General features: G+C 41.9%; 1 protein-coding gene across 1 annotated transcript; it reads left to right on the top strand.

Moving 5' to 3' along the window:
• Positions 1-731: 731 nt before the first annotated feature.
• On the top strand, positions 732-21101 carry LOC124276830 (melatonin receptor type 1B-B-like). Its single transcript, XM_046712481.1, has 3 exons — positions 732-884; positions 17513-17873; positions 19450-21101. The coding sequence occupies exons 2-3, from the start codon at positions 17630-17632 to the stop codon at positions 20265-20267; spliced, it is 1062 nt and encodes a 353-aa protein (XP_046568437.1). The 5' UTR covers positions 732-884; positions 17513-17629; the 3' UTR covers positions 20268-21101.
• The last annotated feature ends 536 nt before the right edge of the window (positions 21102-21637 follow it).

The following is a 21637-nucleotide window of genomic DNA, read 5'->3' as shown; positions in this document are numbered from 1 at the left end:
CCGAATTCCTTATATTTATCATTATTTCTATGCTGACGGATGTGTCGAACACTCGGATAAGTGTGGTCTCGACGAGTTCGACAGAACGAGGTTTAACTGTATCTCCATTGTACGTTGTGGAGAGGCGCTGCAAGATCTATCAATCTACAGTCCGTTTGAGTCAGAAACGGACCGATGAATTGCAAATTTTATCATTGTACAAAATTGCCACATAAATATAAATAGTACACATGTTTATCATTTACTAATACCCAACAGCTTTCTTATATTTGAAAATTTTCCGGACTCCACCAAAAAAGTTCTTTAAGAAACTATCATTAAAATAAGATCTATCTATCTATCTATGTGACATGTGACATGTCAGTGCATTGAATGATAACGAAGTTGAGTGTTGCATGAACTATCTGATGCACACACCATCATGAACACTGCATGGACCTAAATACATGATGATATAAATGCTATCAGTTTGACTGAACGCCGAAATGTACCCGCACTACTCCCTCAACATTTCAAATATCGATCAGTTTGTTTTATTTGAATTTTGTTGCTGACGAAATCATAAGGGAAAAGGGGAAACTGAAAAGAAAGAAAAACAACATCAATCTTTTTCAAAGAATCCCAACAGAGCTCCAGCATAATCAAATGTCTCACGTCACAATGAGCCTCGAGTAGAAGGACGTCGGGCGACTTTTAACAACTTCAGCAGGGAAGGTGTTTCTCCTGAGTGCGCGTCAGCGGCCTTTCATTGGAGGGACTCGGCTAGCTCTGCTGCTGGGCTAGACTACATATATTGACCAGATAGGGCATGGATGGGGTCAGTTGTAAATCTAGAGGCGACGGAGACTAGTCAGTACCTCGCTGAAATGGCCACTGAATTTAAGGTAAGGGTTGGATCGTTTGCTCATGTATAATATGTATAAGGAATGACGAATGCGATTATTTTGAAATCAGTTTAGACAGCTTACAATTTAATTATTTGTTGTGTCTGTAGTGTGTTATGGCGGCTATGAAAAACCTTACTGAATATACCACATACTGACAGTGGCGGTTGAATTTTCGACTGTTGCAAGGGGTGTTTCAGTGATAATATTGGCGGTGGGGTAGCCTTGTGGTTAAAGTGAGTGAGTGAGTGAGTTTAGTTTTACAGCGCTATTAACAATATTCCAGCAATATCACGGCGGGGAACACCAGAAATGAGCTCCACCCATTGTACCCGTGTGGGGAATCGAAGCCGGGTCTTCGGCGTGACCGCTTTAACCACTAGGCTACCCCACCGCCCCTGTGGTTAAAGCGTCCGCCCGTCACGACGAGTCGGTGCAAATGTGTGAAACCCATTTCTGGTGTCCCCCGCCGTGACAGTGCGGGTATATTATTAAAAAACGGCGTTAAATCCTACTCACTCTCTCATTCTGTGAATTAAAGCGCCCGCTCGTCACGCCGAAAAGGTACAATGTGTGAAACCCATTTCAGGTATCCCCTGTCATGATAGTGCTAAAATATTACTATAAGAGGCGTAACTCACTCACTCAAATCACTCTGTGAACAGTGATCCTGTGCATAGAACTCAGGTCACAAATCAGTTGAAGTTAAGCAACGTTGAGAGCGGAGATCTAGAGTCCTTGGATGGGTGACCGTGTTTGGCAGCTTGACACCTGAGAGTTTCTCGGACTTCAGTCCTGTCCCACAACGAAGCACATGTAATCTCACCTTAGGCAAGTGAGTTTGTTCAAAATTGCCTCTGCTCACCTAGCAGAAAATGGGTACCCGTGAGATGAGTCATGTGACTATTAACCTCCTTGCGCCTCACAGGCAGATTGGGTTATCCGGGTAATAATAATCAGTTTGTGATTACAGCGTCCAGTGAGCTAGTCAGATGGATACAAGGTGCTATAGAATTGAATTATTATTATTATTATAATACGATAACGGCCGTGAAGTGGGCTAGTGGTTAAAGCGTTCGCTCGTCACGCCGAAAACCCGGTTCGATTCCCCACATGGGTACAATATGTGAAGTCCATTTCTGGTGTCCCCCGCCGTGATATTGCTGGAATATTGCTACAAGCGGCGTAAAACCAAACTCACTCACTATTATACGATATCCCTCTCGTATGCGAGCGCACGTAGCTGGTTTACATACAGCTTGAGCTAAGTATACAAGCAGTTCACTTGAAGCGAGAGTCGCTATCTTTAAGCATTGGTTTCCTGTCTTGACAAATATTTCCCCAAGGCAATTAAGAAGACTTCTGTTTCCTTTCGTCTTTATTGAAATACTTATCTGCGTGTGTTTAGAGTGATGAATAGATCGGAATAGCATACCACTGTGGACATAGAATGTACAGTGTCAAATACGGTTGTCTCGAACTTTGATGTGTCGAATTGACGGTTGTCTCGAAGTAAAGGTTTGGTGTTTCATCGTTTCGGTTGTGCAAGTATATATGTATTTATTTGCGTTGGTCAATATCAACTTCGACATAACATGGTCTGACTGGATTTAAAGAAGATTTATTATATCATAACATACTTTCAAATATGTGCCTGACTAAAAGTTCGCTATAGTGTGACTATGTAGCGTTATAAAGGGTAAATACTATAGTTAAAAATAGGGGGCGTTAATACTTTAATAAGAATTTTTGTACCATTTTCAAATTAAAACAAAGTAGTCAGGTAAATTGCTGGACAGAAGATATTAAGTACTTGAATACAGAACTTGACCAAATAATTCAAACGTAATCAGCACCTCATGCTTGTCATAAGAGGCGACTAACGGGATCGAGTGGTCAGGCTCGCTGACTTGGATGACACATATCATTGTATCCCTAATGCGCAGATCGATGCTCATGCAGTTGCTGCTCGCTGGATTGTCTGGTCCAGACTCGATTATTTACAGACCGTCGCCATATTGCTGGAATATTGCTGAGTGTGGCGTTAAACAACAAACCAACCAATGCAAACAAAACTGACGGTCGCCGAAACCCTACCAATAGTAGTAAATCGTTGTGTGGTAACGAAAACAAAGACGATGTCAGTTCTTTCGTGTATTCGATCGCTCGTCACGCATAAGACCTGGGTTCGAATCCCCATGGGTACAATGTGTGAAGCCCATCTTGGGTCCGCCGTCGTGATGGTGCTAGAATATTGCTAACAGTGGCGTAAAACAATGCTCACTCACTCACTTAAGGTCCAAAATACAGCTCTGGTTTTATTCATCGCCATCGAATAACTATTCAAGTATACTTAGGTAGTAAATCGCACATGTCACGTGCACACGGCCATTTCTCCAGTGTATGTTGTGGAGACTCGCTGCTTTGAAATATGTTCTTATCAACACAACAGATTTGTTTCGGGCCATCCTACGCGCACTGTCTATACACTTCATTGCTTGAGTGAACAAGTTCAAAGGCCAAGAGCTTTAGAACTGGTTTAAAACTGATTTCACTTTACGTTCAGAATCTGTTATAAAATCAATAACAACATTTAAGATTAAAGAGTGTTTTGTGGCATACTTTGATAGAAGTGTCATGTATGTTTTTCCCTCTGACGAATCCAGTCTTTTGATGTCACATCATATGCTTCTGATGCAACTATTGATCAAGTTCGCATTTACAGTCAATGTAAGTTCGTCCAGTACACCGTGTTTAAGTACTGTCGGAAATAGAATAGGCTGTTACTCGGTATCCCTAAAATTTAGACAACTGCAAGTAGCATATGTTGAAATAACCCACATCGGCCTAACTGGGCGTTCAGTGGGATGCGTAATAGGATATCCGGAATGCATGTTTACTCGTAAAATCGGGCAAAAATACGAATAGCTGCTGAAAAGAATAGATCAGACTATAGATGGTAATCAGGTCGCTCAGCCAGGTATGACGACGGACCGTCGACTCACCTGGCATGAAATGCATGTGCTACAGGCACAAGGGGTCATCTCAAAGATATTTTATGCTTTTTTCATGTGTATTGAATATGTCTCATCTATTGATTATCATCTTACGTGTCTTTCGTAACGTTTATGTTGAGATATGTAAAAGAATATGATACCCATAGAAAAGCTTAAATCAACTATCCTATTAAATCGTTTGCTTTTGAGACGACCCCTCTACCTGTTTCTGTGTATCGTGATAGTGAGGCTTCAAGGTAGCTTCATCCATGGGCGGATCCAGGAATTTTGAAAGGCGGGGGAAGGGGGTTCGAACACCCCCCCCCCCTTTGGCTCCGCCAACGCAAAAAACCCAACAGCCCCAACCCAAAAGTCATTTTAAAATTGGGGTGGGGCGTTCGAACAACGCACACACACAAACCCCCACCCACCCACCACCCATCCCCGATCCGCCAATTATCGTTTGTAATGAATTTTTTCTGAACAGTGCTCTTAATTCTCATTTGTTGTACTTGTTATGACAATTTCTCGCGCTCTCTGGACTTCAAACTTGTGGCAGCGATTGAGTGGAAGGTAAACAATTTCAGATAACACCTATTAACCTATTCATCTATTAATAAAATATTAAATAATGAAATCTTTGTGGATCAATCGGAGAGAGAGAGAGAGAGAGAGAGAGAGAGAGAGAGAGAGAGAGAGAGAGAGAGAGAGAGAGAGAGTATGAGAGAGAGAGAGAGAGAGAGAGAGAGAGGAGAGAGAGAGCGAGAGATTGTTACACTAAGGTGGCTACCGGTTCATTATGCAAGTAGTACAACGTGTATGCACCATGCATAGAGGGTGCCATGCATATTCTTCTTTACAATTGCAACTGATTATTTCACTTTTTTCATGGTAAGAAATACAAAGAAAAGGACTGAGAGAGAGAGAGAGAGAGAGAGACCTCTAGAGAGAGAGAGAGAGAGAGAGAGAGAGAGAATGAGAGAGAGAGAGAGAGAGAGAGAGAGAGAGATTGTTACACTAAGGTGGCTACCGGTTCATTATGCAAGTAGTACAACGTGTATGCACCATGCATAGAGGGTGCCATGCATATTCTTCTTTACAATTGCAACTGATTATTTCACTTTTTCATGGTAAGAAATACATATTTTGCTAGACAATTAATAACATCTGGGTTTTGGATGATAATAGCTGACAAAATGTAGGATATGTTGGATTTGCAATATAATTTGCAGGTAACACTTTTCTCAAATCTGACAAAAAAGGACATATTATAATAAGCAGAAATGGTACTCTGTTTCACTACAGGGAACAATGCATAGATGACAAAATCGTTGATCTTTCGCAATATGAAGTTTTCTATCTTCCTCTATCATTACTCTGTGATTTGAGGTGAGGTGAGGTGAGGTGAAATTGGGTTTAACGTCGTGCTTGAGAACATTTCGCTCATATGACGACGTGCATGCGTGTGTATGTGTAGGTGCGGCTGCTTGTACTAGCCAAGACTTAAGCTGGTTTTATAGTGCTAGCCCACTGAGATACCATGCCGCAGTGAAGCATGAATACCCCACTCAGACACATTAAACTGACTCCGAGCCGACCTGTCCTTGTTGTACCCATTAATGCCAAGCGCCTGGCAGGGACCAACAAGTACCATATTTTAACGTCTTTTGGTATGACGCGGTCGGGGATTGAACCCGCGAACCACTACACCACGGAGGCGGTCCTGTGATTTGAACACCTAAATTTAGTAAGGGCTATTCTATATGAAGTAACATTCGAAACTGCATTGCAAATATTCTTCGCAACTTTATTCCTTCCTTAGAGATTGCTAAACAATACGTTTGGGAAACGAATATATTAATTCAAACCATGTCTATTGATCTCTTGATATATACCTTTGTTCAAAATCAAATAAGAACTTATTTATAAAACTTATATCCTGATTGTGCAACACATAACTAAAACCATATTTATTTAACAATTATTTTACATTATGGGCTCAACATCTTTTACCAACGTCTGCTAATGTATATTGATAACGGTATGTGTAGTATAATATTCCATTATCCTTTTGGTATAATAACCGTGGCCAATATTTTACAATTGTAATATATTGTCTAGATTTGAAAGATAAACAACCATAAAGTTCGGTGCATTTCTACCAAGAAAAAGAATTTGCTTTAAAAAATTATTGTATACTCTGTCTGCATCCCGTGAGGGATTAAATCCCCACATTTCTAAGCCGCATGCTAAAATTGGGAATATTTTGTGGTCAAAGATGTTGAGAAGAACAGTTAATGTTTATTTTCTGATATTTGATAGCTGGGAACGGAAAATATTTAACACTTTCTGGATATGACAAAGTCTTTTTGTGTTATATGCCATGACCCACTGCATGGGAAATAAACACTCAAATATTTGTAAGAAGACACAATTTCTAGTTGGGATCATTACTTTTTCGTATTTCTTTAATCTACCACCTTTCCTGAAAACCATACATTTATTTTTACTAATGTTGACGCTTAAAGACCACTTAAAGATGAAATGTCAGACACCAAGGTCAATGCATTTATCTTCATCAACACTAAGAAATTTAGTAATATCATTAACATACAATGAAAATAGCAGTGGTGATAGTTGGCAACCTTGTTTTATCCGCTCACACATTCAAACAGTTCTGTGTAGCCACCTTGCAATGATATATATGATTGAACATTTGTGTAAATATTTCTAATCAATCTATAAAAAGTTACCTTTGACATCGCCAGTCCAAAGTTTATACATCAAACTTGTTCTATTGATGGAATCCAATGTAGCTTTAAGATCAACGAAAAAACAGTATAGTCTGCCCTTATATAAAGACAAATATTAGAGACCAGTGCATCTAACACAAATATACTGTGCTTGAATGATTGTATAGAGTTCATACATTTTAAAAGGTTATCAAATTAAGATGACATTACTCTCACTTTAAAAGGGATATGAAGGTGATACATAAAAATAGACCAGATGTTTGTTTTCGTTTTCCTCTGCTATGCGAGTAGCAGACACCATGGTCGATCTGTTGTCAAGGGTCATAACTCTGATTTTTTTGTGTGGTAACATTTTATATGACGAGTCGGTACGTTCTAGGTTCGAGTCGGCGGTGTTGGAATGAAAAAAAAGTGTGTGTTTTTTTATATTTTTGGTCGGCAATAGAATTAAGGTCGGTCGGGCGATGAGAAACACCAAAAATAAAAATTCTGCCTTAAAGGCAATTATAGGAATTTGAAAAAAACTTGTAAAGATAAAATATTCGTCTCTATGTAGTCATAGCTGGCCAAACACTCACTCAATGATGAACACGAAACTGAAACCGGGATAGGCCTGTATTTAAATTAAACCATATCATGGTTGAAAAGGCCACTTTTAATATTTATGCACGACTTCGAGATCAAAGTCCAGAACCAGGATGTGCTCCTATGGCGGTTTTGTCAACAACCGGATGCAGTTTATCACTCGTCCCCAATATCTCGTCCGCCTTTCTCTGGCGGGAATTTGCTCAATGCTAAGTCCATGAGCGTTATAGTTTGGCATGAAATGCATGTGGACCCGTTTTTTTAGTAAATATATCTTCATCCAATGACCCAATCGATCTCAAACTGTGCAAGTGGATGTTTTGTCAGACAACCTAATCACATTGTAAATCACCGATTTGATGCATTTGTATTAAAGAATCTGTCTATGTAACTGTCAACAAAATAAACAGCAGAACGCACACGGCTTGCAGAGGGAGGGAGCCAATGACCTGTAACAGCGGCAGTGTTGGGTCATAAAGGTAAATGCACGTGCAGTTCATGATAGTTACCTGTGCACTGCACAGTGATAGACCGTTTGGATCATTCACATTGACTACTTCTAGCTGTCATCATGAAAGCTTATTCAGATGATGCTAAACATTTAATTAGAAATGTGTTGAATTTTTTTTTAAAAAGAGAGAAAACGTAGCAAACCGATTTATAAGGTGTCGGATGACATGAAACTTTTGCTCTTGGCATGAAAAAGAACATCGTGCTAAAAATTGTGAAAAATAAAACCAACAACCAATAAACAAAACCTTGTACAAAAAGGTAGGCATCCAAAGTTAGATTCGTTTGACATCAGGGTCATCAGCATAACTGACCTACATTGACGAACGTTGACCTTTATGACCCAGCACTGCCGCTGTTACAGGTCATTGGCTCCCTCCCTCTGCAAGCCGTCTGCGTTCTGCTGTTTATTTTGTTGACAGTTACATAGACAGATTCTTTAATACAAATGCATCAAATCGGTGATTTACAATGTGATTAGGTTGTCTGACAAAACCTTCACTTGCACAGTTTGAGATCGATTGGGTCATTGGATGAAGAGATATTTACTAAAAAACCGGGTCCACATGCATTTCATGCCAAACTATAGGTGTGATTCGTTGAACAAAAGATTTAAATATTACATCAGTGTGTATTTAGATCTTGATATGATTGGATGGATTATCTCACGTTGTTGAATTTGTTAACTGTCGTGGTTGGATTGGTTTACTGACGTGATTGAAAGTGTTAACTGTCGTGGTTGGAAGGGTTAACTGACGTGGTTTTAAGGGTTTGCTGGTGATTGGAAGGGTTAACTGACGTGGTTGGAAGGGTTAACTGACGTGGTTGGAAGGGTTTACTGACGTGGATGGATTGGTTTGCTGGCGTGGTTGGAAGGGTTAACTGACGTGGTTGGAAGGGTTAACTGACGTGGTTGGAAGGGTTAACTGACGTGGTTGGAAGGGTTAACTGACGCGGTTGGAAGGGTTAACTGACGCGGTTGGAAGGGTTAACTGTCGTCGTTGGAAGGATTAACTGTCGTGGTTGGATTGGTTTACTGGCATGGTTGGAAGGGTTAACTGACGTGGTTGGAAGGGTTAACTGGCGTAGTTTTAAGGGTTTACTGGTGGTTGGAAGGGTAAACTGACGTGGTTGGTAGGGTTTACTGGCGTAGTTGGAAGGGTTTACTGGTGGTTGGTAGGGTTTACTGGCGTAGTTTTAAGGGTTTACTGGTGGTTGGAAGGGTAAACTGACGTGGTTGGAAGGGTTAACTGGCGTAGTTTTAAGGGTTTACTGGTGGTTGGTAGGGTTAACTGACGTGGATGGAAGAGTTTACTGACGTGGATGGAAAGGTTTACTGACGTGGTTGGAAGAGTTTACTGACGTGGTTGGTAGGGTTAACTGACATTGTTGGTAGGGTTTACTGACGTGGTTGGAAGGGTTTACTGACGTGGTTGGTAGGGTTAACTGACGTGGATGGAGGAGTTTACTGACGTGGATGGAAGGGTTTACTGACGTGGATGGAAGAGTTTACTGACGTTGATGGAAGAGTTTACTGACGTTGATGGAAGAGTTTACTGACGTGGTTGGTAGGGTTTACTGACGTGGATGGAAGGGTTAACTGACGTGGATGGAAGAGTTTACTGACGTGGTTGGTAGGGTTAACTGACGTGGTTGGAAGAGTTTTACTGACCAGGTTGGAAGGGTTCACTGAAGTGGATGGAAGAGTTTACTGACGAGGTTGGAAGAGTTTACTGACGCTGTTAAAAAAATTAACTGACGTGGATCGAAGAGTTTACTGACGTGGTTGGTAGGGTTTACTGACGTGGTTGGTGGGTTTACTGACGTGGTTGGAAGGGTTTACTGACGTGGTTGGAAGGGTTTACTGACGTGGATGGTGGGTTTACTGACGTGGTTGGTAGGGTTTACTGACGTGGATGGAAGAGTTTACTGACGTGGTTGGAAGAGTTAACTGACGTGGATGGAAGGGTTTACTGACGTGGTTGGTAGGGTTTACTGACGAGGTTGGTGGGTTTACTGACGTGGTTGGAAGGGTTTACTGACGTGGTTGGAAGGGTTTACTGACGTGGTTGGTAGGGTTTACTGACGTGGTTGGTAGGGTTAACTGACGTGGTTGGAAGGGTTTACAAATACGTGTATAAAGACTTTGGAGGACGATAGGATCAAAATGGTTGTAAAACTACTGCGAGTGAATATTAACTGGGGAAAACCATACATTCCCACCCACGGGAGTACGTCAGTACTTAATATAGAAACTTTGGCGATATCCAAACAACCCAAGACTAAATGGTATTTCAATCTAAACGATATGGATTACTCTGTGTGTGGCACGATATTATTACTTGAAAACGGCATCGAAATAACGAAGCAAATCTTCATTACAACATTATAAACCATTTATTCATAATACCTTCTCATTAACGATGCTTCTGCTGACATAACGGCTTGTTAAACTGACAAATGTGGCCATGTTACCACTGCACAGGAACCCTTTCTGCGTCAGTTTGCAAGAATAGCTTGGGACGTAATTAAGAGTCTCATCACCCACGTCAAGGACATCGTCAGCCATACATGACACACAACAGCTGAAACCCTACCTTGATATTACAACGGAAACTTTCCAGCAAGTGAAACAAAAACGCATTCACGAACGTATAGAAATACGATCACCCACTGTTCCTGATTTGAGACCAAACACTTTTTAATTAGTGGACCGGTCTAATATGTATCAAGGGGTGAAGGGTATGTCTAGGCACAAAAGTGTATGTGCTGATCTGCTTTTAGTGAGTGAGTTAAGTTTTACGCCGCACTCAGCAATATTCCACCTATATGGCGGCGGTATGTAAATAATCGAGTCTGGACCAGATAATACACTGTGACAGTGATCAACAGAATGAGCATCGATCTACGCAATTGGGATACAATGACATGTGTCAATCAAGTCAGCGAGTCTGACCAAGCGACTGCTTTTAGAACTTGGCAGAGGTCATTATTAAGTACAAATAAGAAAATGAAAATTTGATGAAGATGCGGATCGCGATAATTTTGGACAGGATTAACAGTAGCGTTCTGGTATTTCTCTCCCTACCAGAAAACATCACTGTACTAACATCGATATGAGACATCAGTTAGATGAGGTGAGTGTGTAATGTTTATGCCGCTTTTAACAATTTTACAGCAATATCACGGTGTGGGATGCCAGAAATGGGCTTCACACATTGCGTGGATTCGAACTGGGTTCAACTGCATGAGAAGCGGGTGCTTTAACTACTCGGCTACCCCACCACCGAGTCAGGTCAGGATGACCAAGTAAAAAACCCATAAATAATAACCTTATTTAATCGAAATATTTATAATATTTTGAGACTTAGTATATATTATGAAATATGCATTTTATTGTTTCCTTTATGAAATGCTTTTAAAGAAATATTTCTTTCACTATCGTTCTCAACTTTTCTTGCAGAAAAGACTTCCCACATGTGAAGCACTTGTTGCACTTAAGCAAGTGACTACCAGTAGTGAATGGGTACCCGGTAGTTTGGTTTTATACTTCCCGGGGAGCTGATAATACAAATCGAGAGCACACTGATTCATTGACCAGGGTCATGTAGTGCCATGAGAACCCAGCTGTTGTTGATACACTTCATATGGACATCGATCGCTCGTCTCGAGGAACACCCGGGTTCCATTGTCCACTTGGGTACAATGTGTGAAGCCCATTTCCGGTGTTCCCTGTGGACATGTTCTCGGAATATTGCTAAAAGCGGCGTAAAACCATAGCCAAGTAAAGTTTTATATCAACGAAAGTGTCCAGGTGCTCTCGAAACGTTCCCATATCAAGAGTGAGTGAGTGAGTGTTTTTGCTTGTTTGTTTGGCGGCGGTCTGTAAATAATGGAGTCTGGATCAGACAATTCGGTAGTCACCTCTTACAACAAGCATGGGTTGCTGAGGACCAATTCTTACCCTCATCCCCCGAGTGATTGAGTCAGTGAGGTGAGTGAGTGAGTGGGTGAGTGAGTGAGTGAGTGAGTGAGTGAGTGAGTGAGTGAGTGAGTGAGTGAGTGAGTGAGTGAGTGAGTGTGAGTGAGTGAGTGAGTGAGTGAGTGAGTGAGTGAGTGAGTGAGTGAGTGAGTGAGGTGAGGTGAGAGGTGAGGTGAGGTGAGGTGAGGAGGTGAGGTGAGGTGAGGTGAGGTGAGGTGAGGTGAGTGAGTGTGGGTTTGGGTAGGTGGGTGAATGAGTGAGTGAGTGAGTGACAGAATTTGCCCTAACGAAGCTTTGGTAGTATTCGAGGCATATCAAGGCGTGTGAGCATAATGTGGAGGTAAGCCCGAAATGATATACAGAGTTGTGCAAAACGTATTCGGCACTTGACGTCATTTCCATAGACTTTCAGTGGAACATGAATAATTTTCATGAAGTGAGTTTAGGGTGGATCTTTGTCAAATTTGAAATCACCTCTGCTCTGCCCATATAATTCCAGTTCAATTCTCCGACCACTATTTAACGAATGACATCACACTCATCAACTTACTTATGGTTCCAGGGACGGTGGGGTAGCCTAGTGGTTAAAGCGTCCGCTCATCACGCCGAAGACCCGAGTTCGATTCCCCACATGGGTACAATGTGTGAAGCACATTTCTGGTGTCCCCCGCCGTTATATTGCTTAAATATTGCTAAAAGCGGCGTAAAACCAAACTCACTCACTCACTTATGGTTCGACAATGCACAATCCCATAAGCCGCGATGTTAAAGGAGTTCACGCGCTGTACATGTGTTGATTAAATTGTTGCCATTCCTGAAATAAGCAACGGAAAATTAAACAGAAATTATGTGATTGTAGGTAACATGGTTCCTCACAAATGTGCAAAATTTGACTTGGATCTTACAAAAATTAAATTAAAGAAAAGTATTTATGTTACACTACAGCTCGTTCAGCTTGACCTGATCAAGTGAATACTAATGCATTGCGTGACGTGTCACAACTGGTTGGGTCTATTATTGAGAAGGGGTGCATTGATTGTCAATATGTTCGAACAGCCGAGACAAGGTCGCCGTTTGACACCTCAGTGTCGAGAAATCGTCAGCAGCGTCCTAACTTTCTTTAAAAAAGAAGCTTCAGATGGTTTATTGTTTCCGATTCAAGCTTTTAGGCAGCGAGCAGCAACATTAATAACATTCTTTGCTCCCCTATTTAATGAAGTTAACTCGACCTGCCGTTTGTGCCATTTGACCTCCCGGGTCAAACTGAACAATCCGTAAATTAACATGTACGTCTATGGAAATGACGTCAAGTGCCGAATACTTTTTGCACGACTCTGTGGGTCTCAGACGTTTTACCACTTTGGTGTGGTGCTCTAAAAATAAACATAATCGGGACGAACCATGACTCAAACCTACGATCACATGCTTCTGACCAAGGCACGCAACTCTGCACTACGAATTGTGTGGCCTTAGATGACCCACACTCCGGCGCAGCGATGACTTAGCATAACATCACTGCCACAGGCTAATTTGCATATCACATGACCAGACTTCTCTCTTGTTTGTAAACAAACGCGCATATTCATAATAAGAAGAGACTGGCCTTACGCAAGCTTTTGAGTGCGCTCTTCACAATGTTTTACATTGTTACATGTATATTCTTCCACAACTAAAAACGGCATAAAGATTTATGACAGTACATATTTTAGATATCAAACTAGTTGCATCGTTTGCTCTTCGTCGGCTTCGATGACAGCACGTGGAGCCGTACAACCTATGTAAACAAAGGATCGCTACGCAAATCGAAATAGTGTTACATGTTTTAGGATATTTTCTCAGTGAAACTAAACCATTTTATCAATGATGTTTAATTAGATGTGTAGACTCGTCAAAAATAAACGAGTTAAGAAATATGTACATTATATTGAATGGACGGTGCAAGATGTGACGAATCGTCACATCTTTCTGGCCTGTGGCAGAGGTACTATACTGGCTTGCCGCATGGAACTCTGGGTAGGAGCGTGTAGATGACCCTGCCAGCCTCCCTTCCGGAATGTTTTTGAGTAGGGCTGAGACGGGTAACCCGGATACCCGGGACGGGTGTAATGAGTTGGACCCGGGTACCCATCTCAATACCCGGACCCGTTATGATCATTAATAGATTAAACAATTTGAATGTAAAATGTTATTCTTTCATGATTAAAATGTTGTCTTGTCTTTGAAAATTTAAACACCATTTACATGCACCTGTTTTGAATATAATACATGATTAAGATATTGAGAAACTCGAAATGTTAGCTTCCGAGCTGAAGCATATATTGCCATTTCTTACAAATTTGATATCAGGAATTAACATATCGGGTATCCGGGTAGGGTAGGGTAATAGAGGGTGGGGGGCCCGGATAGAAAATTTGGACCCGACCCAGCCCTATTCTTGAGTTTCTCAGATTAAACAAATTAACAAGCTTCCTGTGTAAAAAGTTTTCTGTGATCCAGTCAAGTATGATAAAGTTGAGAAGAAACTGATGAAACTGTAAAAGACATAGGATGCAAAAAGCCTGGCTAATAAACTAGATATCAGATAAATGAGCAAAGTTTGTTAATGTGACATTGTCAGACATTAAATGGATATGGCCGCACGGATGTTGTACAAGCCATGAATGTCGGTATGGCCGTGATTAAGTAACAACGGAGTAGATTGTAATTAAACTGACTTCTGCTTGTTAATGGACTTTTGTCTGAAGTAAATGTCGACTAGGTTCTCGGGAACCTGATTCATATTTAATGTCCCTATCATATACATGGTTACCTTCTTTGTGTGGCATTAAGAAGTTGGTGTGGTGAACAAGGGAAGTAGGTCTATAGATATACAACTTTTGTATTCCACTTGTTTGATGACGGTGTTAGCATCCCACTGAAACGTACCATATGTTGTAATGAATAAGTTGTATATCCATAGAACTATCCCCCTTGTTCAAATACATGGAAGCTGGTGGAGCTGCAGGAGAGGTGTGTGCCCAGCGATGTACCCCTACGGACAGTTTTGAAAAGGGGCACAATTTTATATGCGACATCGGTCTGGAAAGTGATGCTGTGTTGTGAAGGCGTTGTAATGATTGCAGTGGTCACTGAAGGCGTTGTAATGATTGCAGTGGTCACTGAAGGCGTTGTAATGATTGCAGTGGTCACTGAAGGCGTTGTAATGATTGCAATGTTCACTGAAGGCGTTGTAATGATTGCAGTGGTCACTGAAGGCGTTGTAATGATTGCAATGTTCACTGAAGGCGTTGTAATGATTGCAATGTTCACTGAAGGCGTTGTAATGATTGCAGTGGTCACTGAAGGCGTTGTAATGATTGCAGTGGTCACTGAAGGCGTTGTAATGATTGCAATGTTCACTGAAGGCGTTGTAATGATTGCAATGTTCACTGAAGGCGTTGTAATGATTGCAATGTTCACTGAAGGCGTTGTAATGATTGCAGTGGTCACTGAAGGCGTTGTAATGATTGCAATTGTGATTGCACTGAAGGCGTTGTAATAATGGTTGCAATGATTGCAATGTTCACTGAAGGCGTTGTAATGATTGCAATGTTCACTGAAGGCGATAATAATTGCAGTGGTCACTGAAGGCGTTGTAATGATTCACTGAAGGCGTTGTAATGATTGCAGTGGTCACTGAAGGCGCTGTAATGATTGCAGTGGTCACTGAAGGCGTTGTAATGATTGCAGTGGTCACGTGAAGGCGTTCACTTAATGCGTTGTAATGATTGCAATGTTCACTGAAGGCGTTGTAATGATTGCAAATGATTGCAATGTTCACTGAAGGCGTTGTAATGATTGCAGTTCACTTAAGGCGGTCACTGAAGGCGTTGTAATGATTGCATTGTTCACTGAAGGCGTTGTAATGATTGCAATGTTCACTTAATGCGTTTTAATAATTGCAATGTTCACTGAAGGCATTGTTATGATTGCAGCGGTCACCGAAGGCGTTGTAATGATTGCAGTGGTCACTGAAGGCGCTTCATAGCTTTTATTGCTTTTACAATCTCCCATACTACGCAATTGTGGCTCTATGTTTGGTTCCTTTTCTGTTTCGCACTGTATTCCTGTCTTCAGAATCAACAACCTAATCACCCTGGGTCTCAATCATCGTGCGACAGTGTGTGCAGCAGATATTGACTGGCATGAGGTGATGAACCTTTCTCAAGTCTGAAATAGAACTGTTGAAAGGACGCATCACAACATAGAATTTGATGAAGTCGCTGTACAGAATTATTCTTCAATGGAATCTATTCAACACCAAATTTGCTCTCCCTTGTTTACTCTTTGATCAAGTCTGTACTTTTGTTCACGGAAACAATGTTCGCCCCTATTCCATTAGACGCACCTGGTAATCTGCATGTTGGTTTCTCATTCCCCGCTGTACTTAAAACTTTGCAACCACTTCCTACGGTAATGTATTCTTGGACAAGGGATCTAATGAGCAATTACTCAAATGACACAAGGTTTTACGAAGTAATGGTAGGATGTCCAAGTAATCAGTTTTTCCGTGTGTGCAATATATATTTAGAATTTTCATGAGAAGAAAAGATAAACAATTTTCTTCTGGTTTGAACTTTTAGTTTACTGCATTCGTATTTACGTGATGTTAAAAAACTTCAGTTATCGAAACATAATTTTGTAGATTTATTTGTACTCGTGGAGTGAGAAAGTCTTATATGGCCCTTTTTTGCCAACAGGATCGAATTTTTTCAGTTTTCAGAAATTAGCCAGGAAAGCACGTGTTTATATGAACGTAAAATAAGCTTCCCTTTTGAAAACTAAATTCATACGTAATGCAAAGATGTTATAGAGATTTTCAGGAATCATTAAGCACGGGCCAGTTTTGACACTGCTGATAGTTTTAGATGAATAAAACAATAGGATTGAGAATTCATTGAGGTGGTGGTTCGGGAGATATGTATTAGTACAAATTCTCAGCTTCTCTGTCAGTGATTGTGTACCTTGGGTTTTGATATAGGATTTGATCAAAGGTCATTGAGTGAGCACTGCTGAAGAGCGGTAAACATCAGACATCTTGCCGACGGCAGCCTTGGTGTTCGGATATACGAGGCAAATTTGTACACATTTTGCAGTTTCGTTACCAAAATTGACCTTTCGGATACGGAAACCGAACATTCGGATATACGAGGTAAATTGTAACTAGAAAATTTCGTTTTTTGTGAAGAATGTTCGGAAACCGAGGTATTCGGATATCTGAAGTTCGGATATACGAGGTCTGACTGTATTCATTACTTAGAGGTCAGATACCGCCGGTGGGATTATCGAGTATTTCAGGGACTTCAACACAAAGAATGGGTTTAAAAAGCTGGTTCATTTAACCTTTAAAATAATTTGTATAAGGATTTATCATAATCTGGTTCCCGGCTACCTTTGCGCGCGTCAACTTGCGCAAAAGCTTGACGTATATTGTGATATGTGAAACGGGGCTCAGCTCAGACCCGTGAAGATCCGGGTTAGAATTGATCTTCAGTAACCCATGCTTGTCCTAAAAGGCGACTAACGGGATCGGATGGTCAGACTCGTTGACTTGGTTGACACATGTCATCGTATCCCGATTGCGTAGATCGATGCTCATGATGTTGATCAGTGGATTGTCTGGTCCAGACTCGAATATTTACAGACCGCCGCTATACAGCTGGAATAATGCTGAGTGCGGCGTAAAACTAAACTCACTTACTCAGCTTAGATTTATCAAAGCGGTTTTCATGTGGTAACTGTCAGGGTTGGTTGTCATTGCAGATCCGTTTTTCTGTGGAGAAGACCACAGTCTGACCTTTCATGAGAACACTCCTAAGAAGCCTGGTGGTCAGCTGACCATCATCAGGTGGAACCCGTCAGTCCGAGACAGGGGACAGGATGGACAATATAACTCGGCTGACATTTGGACGCCACGAATTCTTGACCATCCAACCGGAAATTGCGATTCCGATTCTGTTTATACTTGGACTTGCAACAGTTGCAGGAACCTTAGGAAATGGTCTGATTCTGGTGTCCGTGGCAACGAGGAAGTCTCTGCACAACGTGGAGTCTATCTTCATCGTCAACCTCGCCTGCTCCGACCTGTACGTGACGGCGATAGCGGACCCAATGAGTATCATAGGTAAGGCTGGCAATATGGTGATAAACCATCAGCGACATGAACATGCTTTGTGCGAACGCTGAAACCACTAGGCGACCCCATCGCCCACACTCCGGCGCAGCGATGACTAACATAACGTCACTGCCACAGGCTAATTTGCATATCACGTGACCGGACTTTTCTCTTGTTTGTAAACAAACGCACATATTCATAATAAGAAGAGACTGGACTCAAGAAAGCTTTTCGGCGCTCTCTTCATATTGTTTTACATTGTTACATATATATTCTTCCACAACTGCGACAGTAAGGTCTATGACAGTACATATTTAGATATCAAATTGGCTGCATCGTTTGCTCTCCATCAGCTTCGATGACAGCACGTGGAGCCGTACAACCTATGTAAACAAAGAATCGCTACGCAAATCGAAATAGTGTTTCATGTTTTTGGATATTTTCTCAGTGAAACTAAACCATTCTATTAAAGATGTTTAGTTAGATGTGTAGACTCGTCAAAAATAAAAGAGTAAAAGAAATCTGTACATTATATTGAATGGACATTGCCAAATGTGAAGAATCGTCACATTTTTCTGGCCTGTGGCAGAGGTACTATGCTGGCTTGCCGCATGGAACTCTGGGTAGGAGAGTGCCCACCGCCCCGAATGCAGCTACAGGAATCGGGTGATTCCGGCTTTGTTTGTCTATTCTCGGTAAATAGCAGCATGGACAGTAGGGCGCTTAGGACAATCATCTGACAAAACTTAAGGGTCATCTGACGTTAAACGACTAAACGTCAGATGTCCCTTTTACACTGTTTAACTATTTATCTTATTAAACATATAGGTGTAACACCTTTTTGATGATTATACCCTACCTTTTGAACATAGAATATAATCAAATTACCATAGTTAATCCGTCTCAAGGGAAGTCTCAAACCAACGAACACGTGGGTGATCCTAACACACCAAGAAACATATTCTGTGCCACAGGTTGGTTGGTTGGTTTGTTGTTTAACGCCGCACTCAGCAATATTCAAGCTATATCGCGGCCGTCTGTAAATAATCGAGTCTGGACCAGACAATATAGTGATCAACATCATGAGAATCGATGTACGCATTTGAGATACGATGACATGTGTCAATCAAGTCAGCGAGCCTGACCACTCGATCCCGTTAGTCGCCTTTTACGACAAGCATGGGTTACTAAAGACCATTTCTAACCCGGAACTCCCCGGGTCCCTACGAGCAGGTGGATGATACTAACACACCTGGAAACATGTTTAGGGCGACAGGGAATTCGAGCAGAAACCGTTTGTCAAAAGAATATAGAACACCTGTCGTCAGAGAAAAAAATGGAATTTGGACAGGCAATGTTCCAGCTAAATCACGCAACCTGTAAAGAATCGAAACTGGATGAGACAAACCAGTGACTCTCTAAGGCCTTCTATGTTAATCTCTATTTAACCACGGATCATTTTTGAAGTCGTTTAAATTTTAGTTTGAATGTTCTTTTATTTATTGCAAACTGCAGCATAAACTGAAATCACTCACTCACTAATCTGTAGGAAGCACTGTTTTGAATCGCCTTTTGATCATTTCAGCCAAACTGGAGGGCTCCGACTTCTTCGACCGTATCCCAGGGCTCTGTCGTGTCATTGGCTCGTTGTGCACGATGTCGTGTGTGGCGTCTCTCATGACCATCGCCGCCATGAGCTGCAACAGATACGTCTTTATCGTCCACCACAGTCACTACAAATCCATCTTCAGCACCCGCAACTGCGTCATCTACTGCGTGTTATTTTATTGTGTCGGCATGAGCTTGGTCCTTCTCAACCTCGCCGACATCGGCGACCATTCCTTTGACCACAAGAGCCTTGAGTGTATTTGGGAGCGCATGGCAACGTACCCGTACACCGTCGTCTTCTCCGTCGTGATGGTGTGGATCCCGATCTGCATCACGGGGTTGTCCTACATGTGCATGTACCGCCACGTGCGATCTGTCCGTTTACGGGTACATAATGTACGTGCAGCCCACCCAGGACCAACAGAAAAAGCAGCTGATCTAAAACCAAGTTTCAAACTGGCAAAGACACTATTCATCATATACCTCGTGTTTTCCGTGTGCTGGATACCATACGCGCTACTGATCGTACTGGACTCACGTGACACGTTCCAGCACGAGCTGCACGTATGTATCGTGGTTTTCGCTCACCTCCACCCGTCCATCAACTGGCTTGTATATTACGCCACTAACAGGAAGTTCCACAACGCATTCATTGAAATCCTTGGCCTTGACAAATGTTCATCTGTACAACGTCGACCAACACTTTCGACGTCCAGGCAGCTGCCGCAAGGCAGTGGCGATAACAGGAGAATGAAGATTGCTGTAGTTGGTTCCTGTAATTTGACGCCGAAATAGTGGACGAATTGCCAGAATTGTGTGAGAGGCCCAGCCCCCTTGAATCCACAAAACGCTTATTCCCATGTACTAAGCTCCCCAAGGGCTCAATGAGGCTACTCTAAGTGCAAGCACAACCATTTGAGCTAGGCCCCTTCTCCCAGAACATAGTCAAAATTAGATGCTCTGTATCTCTGTAGATTTCCTGTATTTTGGGACCGTTTATGTTAGATGTTATTTGTAACAAATATTGGTAACTTTCTCTTGAGGATTTGTAGGTTCTTTCGTGTATGAATCGAAACTCCAATGAGGAAATTGTACGAATCCACGTTTCAAATGACATGACCAGTATCATGTAAGTAGAAAGTAACCTTGGTTCCCTGAGAACGGAAATGAAATCATTACCCCATGAACGCAAAACATTAAGCCATGTCCACCAATGAGCATTTCTTTCACCACTACTGACTGCTGGGGAATCCCTATTGCAGACTAGGAGATTCCCTTTCTGTTTGCCTGTGTCATCTTTCAGAGGACTTTGGGGGATATTGATGCATATTCAGGATCGCCCAAACCACCTTTCGATGACGGAAACCGAGAAGGAATGCAAACCAATATCCTCAATACGTTCAGAGTCTGAAGGTTCGCTCGCCATTTTGGGGCCCTTTATCTCGCTGTTGCTATCTGGATTATTAAAACTTAATGTCTTCGGGTTTCACTTCTAACTCGCATTTTTCCACCTGTGTCTACCCGTTCTCAGGGTAGCAATGTTTGAATCGGACGGTGACTGGCCATGCCATTTGAAACAGCTGGCTTTTCCTGACATATTTGCCACAGGCCCTCGTGTTTGCGAAGATTAAAGATCGTTTAGTTGAGGGTCAAAACCGGGTTTCAAGCGACTTACAGAAATAACAATAAAGAATTGGTAGGTGTCATGAGTGGTGATCGATAGGCCAATCATCCATGATTATGTTTACATGAAGTTTTAATCGATTACATGCGATGGTAGCGTAGCGATCGGCAAAGCAGACGGGTAGGGTATACCGAAGTGTCCGGCCTCGTCATAATGTAGTCTACTGTGTAGCATTTCGAGTCGGGGGTCATCTAAAAAAACCCGTTTAATCTTTAATCTTCGCAAAGACACGAGGGCCTGTGATATTTGCTCCTGTTCGACTGTTGATTCTTGATGGACACATCTTGTGAAGTTTGTTTTGATGTATCTCTTCAATGGTGGCCCTGATCCTTGACTTGTCCTGTCATGCCCACGCCCCTCCCTAGATCTGCTGAAATAGACCCGTGAAGATCCGGGTTAGAATTGATCTTCAGTAACCCATGCTTGTCGTAAGAGGCGGCTAACGGGATCGGGTGGTCAGACTCGCTGACTTGGTTGACAC

The sequence above is a fragment of the Haliotis rubra genome, unplaced genomic scaffold, assembly GCF_003918875.1.
Source record: "Haliotis rubra isolate DU_JTF1 unplaced genomic scaffold, ASM391887v1 Scf214, whole genome shotgun sequence".
Lineage (NCBI taxonomy): Eukaryota > Metazoa > Mollusca > Gastropoda > Lepetellida > Haliotidae > Haliotis > Haliotis rubra.
This window is presented reverse-complemented; position numbering and strand designations above follow the sequence as displayed.

What these genes read in the sequence shown, in the direction of transcription:
- LOC124276830 (XM_046712481.1), top strand. Translation starts at nt 17,630, where the DNA reads ATGGACAATATAACTCGGCTGACATTTGGACGCCACGAATTCTTGACC. An exon ending in GGACCCAATGAGTATCATAG is followed by an intron (nt 17,874 to 19,449) that starts GTAAGGCTGGCA and finishes TGATCATTTCAG; the next exon opens with CCAAACTGGAGGGCTCCGAC.